The sequence below is a fragment of the Poecilia latipinna genome, unplaced genomic scaffold (assembly GCF_001443285.1).
Source record: "Poecilia latipinna isolate Pla-1442-1.1 unplaced genomic scaffold, P_latipinna-1.0 Scaffold117, whole genome shotgun sequence".
NCBI lineage: Eukaryota > Metazoa > Chordata > Actinopteri > Cyprinodontiformes > Poeciliidae > Poecilia > Poecilia latipinna.
Genome location: NW_015112733.1, coordinates 526675 through 537809, shown reverse-complemented (window position 1 = coordinate 537809; position 11135 = coordinate 526675). Strand labels below are relative to the sequence as shown.

Below are 11135 nucleotides of genomic sequence, written 5' to 3'. Positions count from 1 at the left end.
GAGAGAGAGGTAAAGACAGGAAGGATAAACTGTTCGATCCTAAGAACCTGTCTAACTGGTTCGTTCTGGAAGACGAAAATAAGTTTAGTGACCAATTGATCGCATAAGACCAATTCTAGGCCCTTTTATTCTTGTGGCGGGACCAGTGTGGTAGAAATTGGTAACTCAAATTTTAAAGCACTATTAAAGATAAAATTGGTTGCAATGTCTCCACTTAAATTTACCTCTATGCAGGGGCGCAACTACATATTATTCAGGTGGATGCGAAAACATAAATCGGAGCACCCCCACCCTCCAAGGAAGGCATGCAAGGGTGAAGGAGCGTAGAAAACATACGGTCGCTCTACCCGTATGAGCGACCGTATGTTTAACCCCCCCAGACGAAGACAAGTGAAAGGTAAAACTCGCTACATTTACATGTGCCGAGGTGAAGTGTATGTGAAGGCTTCATCGGGGCGCTGCCCCCTCCAGACTGGGATTTGACGCCCCTCTGGTGCAGCGCCCCTATGAGTTGCATGCGCTGCATACCCACTTTTTGCGCCACTGCCTCTAAGGCACACAGACCCGCTACATACGAGGCTCGAGACAATCTCAATTCAATAAGTTTATTACACAATTGTTTTAGTTTAATCAAATATACTAGTTTAAAACCACACACATTAAAAGACAGTTATGGCTCAACTCAGAGAGGAGCGTAATTCAGGGTAGTGTCCTAAAAAGAAACAGCAAACGAAACAGCAAAAACAAAAGAAAATCGTGCACCAAACCAGAAAGTCCACTACCAACACCACGCTGGCCGTTCTTGTCAAAATAAGGAAAGAAACATTAAAATTACAGACAATACAATTATACAATTCAGTTCACGACCAATCAAGCAGCAGTAGTCCAAATTGAGGGTCCGTCCTGGGAGGATCCGATCCGCTGTAGCAGACGCCACTCAGAACGGCACTTGAAGGATTAGTCCGAGCTGGTCACCAATCAGCCACACTGGACGAGTGATGGGAGCCAGCTTTACACCGACCAGGACGGCGGGCATGAAGCCAGCAAACAGGACGACAGGTAGGCAGCCGACAGATAACCCAGATGACAGGCGGACCGCCAGTCGGGGACAACCAGAACAGCAGGCAAACAACCGGCCAAGGACAAACGGCAGTGGCTAACAAGAATAAATGTTAGAAATGGAACCCAAAAGCGTGAAAAAACTAGCACTTCACTTACCACTGAGCTCTTTAAATAGAGCCTCTGACAGGAAGGAGGAAACAGGGAGCTTGTACAGGCGGCCTGGATATACAACAAAAGCTGAGCTAAAGCTAAGCTAACAAACATTGAGTGTGGGAAGATTCTTACCACAAGGACGATGGATCGGCGATCAGAGCGTCGTTAAGCGCACCGTTTTGAGCGCGTATTAATTTGCGGCAGTTATACAGAAAATGGAAATAAATCACAAGTAATAAGCTTGATGGAGAGAGATGAAGCCTGCCTTACTTAGCGTGCAGCACCAACAAACGCCGAAGTCTGAACCGGAAGGAAAACAACGTGACGTCAACCACGTGAGGGCGGGCCCTTTAATACAGGCAGTCAGCGCCACAACCAATTAGATTCAGGCACTTGTGTGGTGAGTTCAAAGCCTACAGGGCATACTGCCACACTTTTTCGTCTTGTTGTATAAAGCTTGTCAAAGTGAAACATCTCAAATAAAATAATATTTTACCAGCTTACAGCTAATCCAGCAGGTTCAAATTAACTATGTCAGATTTAATTTCAACACTTTTAAAGTACATGGGTTCACACCAGAAAGTGCTAATTTAACTCTTTTTGGAGAGTTGGTACCTTAGCTTTAATTAAGTGTTAAATACCAAATCTGTCTGGAGTTAGTTATTTAACACTGAGTAACCGTAACTCGGTGTTAGATCTGAATGATCAATTCTCCCATAGTATTTTTGAACTTCATAAGAGTTTTTTGTAATTAATACTAAACAGGTGTACTTTTTATTATTTTGAACTTTTATAAAGTCTTTGGAAAATAAACATCTAATAAAGAGGCAATGATTTTATGAGATGCATTTATTTCAAAACATGCATCATAATTGGAAAACATTTTTCAACATGGAATATAGTGTAAAACTTATTAAACTGTGCAATTTCATTGTCATGTGCACAAGCTACAGATTTTCGACTGATCTTCCTGGCCAGCGTGTGAGCCGTCCGGTACATGCGTGGATTTTATTGCTCCTTGGTGACCGCGCTGCGCTGCAGGCCTGAGTAGTTTAATAGTATTATGTGGGAAACCGTGTCAGGGATCGAGGTTCAATCTAGTGCTCAGCCTGCTCTGTTTCTCCTCAAGTAGCAACATGGCAGCGGCGCACATACACACACTTCAGAAAGGTCCCGTTCCCACAGCAGTGGCTGGCTGAGGCTAATAGGAGCCACGGCGTGCCTGCGACTTCCACAGGATTGGCTGAAGATTATCATAAGGGAGAGATCACAATGGGAGAGAAAAAAATAGGAAAATGTTGAAATCAAACTGTATAATTGCATCTCTTAAAAAAAAAAAGCCACCCTGATGATGTGTAACAAGTGTCTCCATTTTTATATCTCCCTACTAAAAGATGACGATGTGCAAGATGTCCTGTCAAACAGCCTATTTCCTGCTAGGACCAATCAGCATCATCATTATGTGTTTCTGGACCATGTTTACCTCACGGCGCAGGGGGAATACCGCGCTGACTGGGGGCTTGTGTTTCCAAACAAGCCTGCTGCCACCGCGTTGGCCGGTATCCAATTAGGAGGATTTGTTTGTGAGCTGCAGTGTTGTAGGTCAGCAGGAGCAGCAGACAGGATGAGCCAATGTCCCACAGACCTGCGGCGGAGGAGAGGGAAAAATCAAAGTCCAAACGCTGAATCTGTGACAGATACCACGAAGCTTTGTCTTAAAATAGCCAGAAAATCAAATTTGTTTTTTTATGGGAAACCTTGCCATCGTCGCTGAGCAGTGAGTCTATTCACATGTTGCACACTGTGTGCATACATTTGACATGTTGCACACTGTGTGCATACATTTGACTCTTCAACTGGTTGTCCTATCGGCGGGAAAGAACAGTGTTGCAAATACTGGAATATGCAGTCGTGCCTTTCTACATTTTGTTCCATTGTAGTCACAATATACATTTTTGTGATAGTCCAAAACCAGAGGTGGGTGTAGTTACATTCACTTAAGTAACGTTTTGAAATAAATGTTCTTTTAGGAGTAGTTTTACACCATATTTTTTGGAAGCCTCGCCTCTGTAAAACTTCTGGAATACACACCTGCAATTTGTTAATGTGAAACTTCTTATTTCTACACAAGCTTTGTTTTTCTAATTTTGCACATATTTGCACTTATCTTTATATTTTGTCTGTCTGATTAAATAATTTTAAAAACATTGCATTATATGTTACACAGTAATTGAGTAGCCTCTTTACCAAATACTTCTTTTTACTCTTTTTACTCTTACTAATTTCTTGCATTTTACGGCCCTGTACCGACCTCTGTTTGAAATAGTCATTCTTAATTGCAAAGTAGAAGAAAACAACATATTTTTTCTATATTTTTTACACATACAAATTTGAAAATCATTGTGCCTGAAGGTACACTATTACTAGAGATAGTGAGGTATTGCAAAGATTTGTAAAAGCTTTTAGGCTAAAGTTAGAAACCACAAGAACTCCTGTGTAAAGTTCTCCACAAGCCATGTGGGGACAAACTTGCACTAAGCATCAACCTGAACACATAATTGTGCTCCATGTCGAAACATGGTGGCGGCAGCATCATGTTTTTCTTTGGCAGGGACAGAGCTGATGCCAAGACGGACAAACTCAAAGGAACGCCTTTCAGAGGTTCCAAAACACTTGAGACCGATTAGGTTCACCTTCCAGACATTTTAATGTGAACATGATTCTCTGTATGTGTGAATAAACTAAACTGGCAAATAAGAAATTTATGATATTCGGCAAAACATAATTAGCATATTCTTCTTTCTGCATAACAAAGCTTTGCTAATGTGATCATGTGATCAATGCTGCTGCTTTGTTTTCCAGATCAGTCCTCTGTGGACACTGTGGGACGTCACGGGCTGGGATGAAACATCTCCGAGGGGCACTTATGAGACAAATTGGATTGTATTTGTCTTCACATCCAATTAAACTGATGCACAATGAATCACAGACACTGGTCCATTAAGCAGACTGGGAGGACAAAGTGTTTCTCTCTCTCTGAGCTTTCGGTCCAATGGGCTCGTTTGGCTTCTCCTTTGTTTTTAAACACTGATAGATATTTTTTCACAAGTGCATGCAATAAATTCATATAAAGTATGATTTGGTTCTACATATGTTTTTTTTTTTTCATTTTATTTTAACAGATGCTCTGTACCTTTTCTTGACTATAGCTAAGCTATAGTTGAAGCACCTGTTGGGAAAATTTTAATTTAAATTTCAAATGCATGAGAGCTGGAAATCCCGTGTTGCTTTTTTTTTCTTTTTTCTTCCTCTTCTTCCTAGAAATAATGGTCACTAAGCTGTGTTGCTATGTTACCAAACACTCAGAGTTTGAGTAGGTCTGTGGTGGCGCTGACTGGCTGTCTGAGAAGCCTGAAAAGGCGCAGAGACGGTGACTGAGTGTCCAAGACGACAGCTGCAAACACGGCGCATCCAGACTCGATTAGGAGGAGGGCTTCTGGGGAGGATGCAACAATATCTGACCAGCTTGTGGTTTTTTTTGTTTGTTTGTTTTATCAGAGAAATTCTCATTTAAAAAAGAAAAAAAAACTGTGTTGCAAGCTTAAGTCCTTTGAGAATTTCTTGTTTTTGTATCTGATAAGATTTCAGACATACATTAATTCCCTCCTGGCCTTTGAAAGGAAACTCAATCCTGTTTCATTTCCTCCACTCGTTTCCCACAAGACCACAAGCAAAGAGGTGGATAAAGGCGCTCTGAGCTTCCAAGCTGAACGTCTGCCTTTAGCTGGGACAACAAATCATCACGTTTCAGGCCAGAGACGTCCATCTTCAAACACATACAGCGTTTAGAAGGGCTGAATCACCCAACAGTAGCTGTAATTAGATGAAAAAGGGCCTCTTTCTCATACCCCCGTTTCCTCCTCCTCTTCCTCCTCCCCCTTGTGTCGCTCCATATGTAGAAAGCAACAGGTCTTAATCCTGCCTGTGCACGGCCACAAGAAGCTGGTGGTTGGCCCTGAACTGTCGACTCTGAAAAACTTTTATTTCATCCTCTGTACATATAGAGACCTGTAAACTGGAGCACTGATGTTTCGGGTGGTGGCTGAGCACGCAAAGAGGCACCCCGGGGTGAGTGAGCCTCCTTTCCTCCCGGTTTGACTGTTCTTATGATGTGTGGTGACTTTTTTATTTAATTTTTAAAAGCTATTTTCCTCTTTCTAAATTTCATTGGATGACACTTGTTTTGAAAAATGCGAAAGGAAATTCAGCCACATGATGTTTACCACTTGAGTTTAATGAAAATAATTAGCATTTTGATTTTTGTTATAATAATTTAGATTACAAAAGTAAAAGTAATTGTGGTATAATTTTAAATTTGTTTTTTGTTTTAGATACACATTTATTCTGTTTTTTTTTTGTTTTTGTTTTTATTAGATTGCCATGTCCAAATCATAAGTGGGTCAACGTTTAGGTCATTTCTACTGACCTTTTCTGTTTATTGATTTTCAGAAAAAATACTGTGAAATTTGATTTACCTTAGCATATTTGCAGTCAAATGTCACTCCCTACTGTCCTTATCCCTGTACTTAGCCAGCTTATGTAATCACTTGCAATGTCACTCATTCATTAATAGGTTAAAGCAGGAGAGATAAAGAGAAGTCTAATTCTGTCTCTTCTAATCTGGAGCTCTCATTCAGTCGGTTACGTCGCTCCTGCAGCCGGTTTTAAAATCAAGGCAAATTTAGAGAGGATTAAGGCACCAGTCATACATAACACATGAAAATAAAAAAATTCAATCTCCTTAATTATCTGACAAAATCAGATCAGTTGCTGGTGTAAAACCTTTCCTCAAAAACATGTATTTCTTCCCCCACAGGGGAGGGGATTATTTCAGAGTCTTTTTTATCCATTTCCACGAGGGCTTACAGAGTGTTAACTTTTTGTCTCTGGTTTCCTTGGAGAGAGAGAGAGAGAAGCTGCAGGGATGAAAACTCGCGCTACCAGAGCTCCTCAGCATCGTCTATCATCCCGGAAAACTGACAAGCACCGAGACAGAAACCGCAGAGAGTAAAATCCTTTTGAGACTCCGTAAACCTGCCTCATCAACTTCAGACAGATGGACGGAAAGAGACAAAGACACAGGCGGTTAGAGTCCAAAAGCTTCAGACAAAAAAAAGTCTGACAAATAAAAACATCAGTCAGACAAACACACATATGGAAAGAGTGAAAGATGATCAGAGCGATATCATTATGAGAGTGGTGCATTTCAAGAAATCTCTGTCACAAAGTGTCTGCAATTCAGAAAATTGCAGCATAAAAGTAGGCTTTCACCTATTTATAAATAAAGAGGAATGAAGACAATCTGATATGAAACGCATAATAATCATCATTGGGTCGGTCACCCAATTGATGATTTAAAAAAAAAAAAAGCTTTAAAATGTTTATATTTCTGCCATTGTACACTGAAAAAAAACATTGAAGTTTAACCTTTCATCACCAAAGACCAACCTGCTGGAGTTCATTATTTTATTAAACTAAACTCCTGGTTTAACTTCCTCAAAATAACTTTTCATCTGTGTTGAACTGTCTTACATTGTGGGGTCGTTAGCGGCTCTAATCCTCCTTCAGGATCCATCTGGCTCACTTTGAGATCATGTTGGATTGGCGTTTAACTTGTGGTCAGACTTCCTGCAGGGATTAACAAGCTGATGGTGTTTTCCATCCAATTTGTGGGACATTTCTTTCGTTTTCTGTACATATTAAGTAGAAGATGATTCCATTTCACCTTACAGGCACCAACTAGAGCAGCTGTTGCCAAACCTTTTCAGATCCACACAGACTTTGGAATCCAAGCTGTTAACTAGACAACACTATAAGACAATTAAAATTTAAAACCATGTTGTTGTTTTTTAAAATCTATTTCTAAATTGACAAATTAAAAAATGTAGATTAAAAAATGTAAAGATAAATGTATAAATATAGTAAATAAATTTATACTTTTGCTGGCTATTATAAGTAGTAAGACTGTTTAAATACAGTTAAAATCAAAATGTATACCTGATTTACAAACACATTTATTTAATAGCATGTCATTAATGTTATTCATTAAATAAAGGACAGAATAATACATATTGTTTGTATTCTTTTGTGCTAACATTTGTTATCATTATTAATTATTAATATTTTCATTGTAATAATATTAACATGTATGTTAATATGTAAAACTATTTTTTTTATATGAGATAGTAAAGCTAATGGAAAAAAATCAGATAAGTTTTATCTCAAGATTAATGATAAAATATAGTTGTGGGAGCCACTGGGCCAGTGTTCCCATTGCATTCTGGGTAGAAAACAGAGACCGCTTTTGGTGTTATTTAAAGACGTCAACCTGTCCCACTCAGGAGCGAGCCGTAACAAGAACAGCTGAAAATAAAGGTAATGAAAGCATTAAACTACTTCCTGTCCTCTGAAAACATTGTTTTCCACATTAAAATGCAGCACAAGCGAAGCAGAAAATTGTATGACAAAGAAGTTCCTGTTCTTTGGGATTGTTGTTTTCCCACAGACCGTCATTCAGAGTCTTACGTAACCTCGTATCTCTGCGTCAGCTGGTTCACTGGGACGACAGAAGCGGGTCACTAATTAATCAGCAGAGCTGTGATTGGTCCAGATCACCTGTCTGACAGTTCCTGTTGTCCTCACCTGTAAAGGAGCTGCGATTTTCTGATGAACCTGGAGGAGAATGACTGGAGAATATAATCAGATTTTTGTTTGGCAAAACCTTCCTATTAATTGGACTGGCAGATTCAGGGTTCAGATGACTGAGCTGACTGACTGCAGTATTTCCTTCTCTTAAAAAGATATTTGTGTGGCTTAAATTGACAAATGTGATTTTGCTCTTCACATGAGACCGCAGCTGAAAGGGCTTGCCACTTTTCATCATATCCAAAATTGTTTCACCTGCTTTTCTGAAATTGTGTTTTGACCAATTTTTTTTTTAAGTTGAAACAAAACAGTTTGAATGAACTCTGTTTGACTCATACTTTTAAACAAACTTTTATTTTCACATTTTACCATGTTGCAACCACAAAACTGAATGTGTTTATTCAGGATTTTAGGGCTACATGGATGATAGTGAAGTGGGTGGAAAACTATACATGGTTTTAATTTTCTGTTTGAAACAAAATTGGATCCTTTTCACCTTGTATCATTTCCATCTCGCATGATGAGTCAATTTTTAGCATTTCAACTTTTGTTGGAATCCTTTCTGTCTGGAGTTTCCATTTTCTCCCTATGTATACAAATATTCTCTATTATTGTGACTTTCTTCCGTAGTTCAAAGCCAGAGTTTCAGAAAACTAATAATTGGGTCATAGCTATGTCAGAAACCTGGAAAACTTAGGCTTCTTTCTACATGTTTAGTTATTCGAGAAGCCAGTTCACTCTCAGGTTTCTATGGTGGGTTCGGATCCAGTGTGAATGTTTAATTATATGAGCCTTTTTTCAGGTTATGCTTTGTCATCTATATAATAACATTTTTTTTAATTTTATTTAAATTTTTAGTAGCAAAGAAATAACTGTTGGTTTTATCTGTTTGCCTTCAGCTAATCCCCCAGTTCTTCTTTATCTGCCTGGGAATGGGTGGTGCGTCCTTATATCTTATCCGGCTGGCCAGAGGACCACATGTCACGTAAGACTTTTTGAACTTTTGCAGCAGTTTTGGATAAAAAAAAAAGAGAGAGAAAAACCCAGCCTGCAGTAATTAGGCACAATCCTGACTCGCACTCACACTTTGAAGTGACCAACACAAGGTTTGTATAGTTGTGAAGTAGAAGGCAAATAATACGAGGTTTGCAAAGTTTTTCGCAGATAAAATAATTTAGACTTTGTCAGAATGATAAGAAATTTACGTTTCTGTTTCAAGTTCTGATTTGGATTTAGGTTTGGGCTTTAACTAGGCCATTTTCAACTGTTCCATTAGCTCTGTCTGTCTATGGTTGTTCTCCTTCTTCATAACTTTCTCCCTGACCTCTCCGTGTTCCCTGATCTTTTTGATGCTATTTATTCACAAATGTTTGATGACAAATCTTGAAGCATTCATAGAATATTCCACTTTTATGATTTAAAAACACAAATTACACACAGAAGAACCACTTAGCAATTGCGTCCTAGCGACATCCATGGTAATCGGTTGCTCCAGATTTTATTTAGGGGTATCAAAGAATAGAAAGGACATTTCATAGCAATGAATCACTTTGTGTTGGTCTGTTTCATTAAACCTAATGTACAGTAATACGTTAATGTTTGTGACTGTGGAGTTTAAAAAAACAAAAACAACAAAAAATATATATATCAAAAGTAATCTCAGCGTATGCCGTGTCTGTAACAATCAAACTGACACCAGTTCTGGTGTCTTTTCTGGACATTTTTTCAGATTGCTTGCCTCCTTAATCGGTGATCAATATTTATGTTTTCTGAGTAAAACCTATCAATTTTCAACCAACTCGATTAGCTTCAGTGTTGTCCTGAAACGCTGCTCTGGTATTGGCTTCAAACCTTTTAAGAAATATCTTGACTCATTGCTTGCTTTTGACGAATATCTTTGTCCCACTTGGTCCAAGTCTTGCTGGATTTGCTTTTAGTAAGCATTTGGGCTTAATGTCTGGTCTTAGCAGGTCTTGTAACATGTTTGCACAACACTGTTTTTCTTTATTTAGTTTTTTTTAATGATTTCTTTAAAAACAATGGCGGTAGAGATTTAAAGAGGATAAAACAATTCCTTGCTTTTTTCTGTATTTAAGCTGGAACAAGACAGATAATCCTGAACCATGGAATAACCTCGACCCCACATACCAGTACAAGGTAATCCAGGTCACACACAAACATGAGCTACTGCTTAGTCCACACAAGTTACAGGGTAAATATTTTTGTTGCGGCAGCAGTCTTCTGTTTATGTTCTTCTTCTGCAGTTTGTGGCAATCACCACAGACTACAAAAACCTGAAGAAGGAGGGTCCTGATTTCTGAACCGTACAGCTCAGAGTCAAACCGGAAGAAACGAAGATCCGGATCTGGACTCGGATTTCTTTCTCTCTTTGTCTTTTCCGACATCAGCACTGCAGGTTTTGGGCGAACCCAACTCTTAAATCCAGATGTTTGGTTTTAAATAGCAGCTGGTTGCCTGGTAAATGTGACAGCAAACTATCGAAACTGCTCACTGAAAGACGCAGCACACACAGAGTTTCTGCCTGTGTTTGTCCCTTTTTACACTACGGCTTGTTTTTCATAGTCATACTTGCTTCCAATTTTCATCACTGACAATTATTATCTCAAGGACATAGCCTTGTTTTGGAAATATTGGTTCCACTTTAATTTTCATAGCATGACACTGAAAACAAGCAAAAAAAAATAAAAAATAAAAAACATACATTAATCTAAGTACTTTGTAGGTTTCCAGATATTCATCCTAAATGTAAATAGCATGTAAAATATGCGAAGAAAAAAATGCACCAAAACAACCCTGCTTCATTTTTCCTCTTTATTATCCCAGCTTTTTATAGAGCAATGCCGTCCTGCCCTGCAGCAGCAGTCATTGTCAGCAGAGTGTTTGTACTTCATAACCGACTGTAAGTTCAGCTGTCACTTAATTTACCAGTGATTGCGTCACTTATGAAAGCATCGGGTGCTTTAATCACATTATATTCTTTCAATAAATGAACCGCAGATTGATGGCTGCCGAAGTGTTTATTTTGTCGTGAGCCGTTTCCACATGGTGGGCAGGTGATTTTTGTTGTGCGCCTGGATGGAAGTGAGAGAGATACGGATCTTTTTCCACACGCTGCACTCAGAAGCTCTGATGGAGCCGAGCCGTCTGTCGGCAGTACGGCTGTCACTTTGCAGGTGAATGATGCTTATTCAGTG

At 39.1% G+C, this 11135-nt stretch overlaps 1 protein-coding gene across 1 annotated transcript; it reads left to right on the top strand.

Annotated features, from left to right (window-relative positions):
* The first annotated feature begins 5159 nt into the window (after positions 1-5159).
* ndufa4l2a (NDUFA4 mitochondrial complex associated like 2a) lies at positions 5160-10943 on the top strand. The gene is made up of 4 exons (XM_015028238.1): positions 5160-5343; positions 8820-8905; positions 10017-10077; positions 10185-10943. The coding sequence occupies exons 1-4, from the start codon at positions 5302-5304 to the stop codon at positions 10239-10241; spliced, it is 246 nt and encodes an 81-aa protein (XP_014883724.1). The 5' UTR covers positions 5160-5301; the 3' UTR covers positions 10242-10943.
* The last annotated feature ends 192 nt before the right edge of the window (positions 10944-11135 follow it).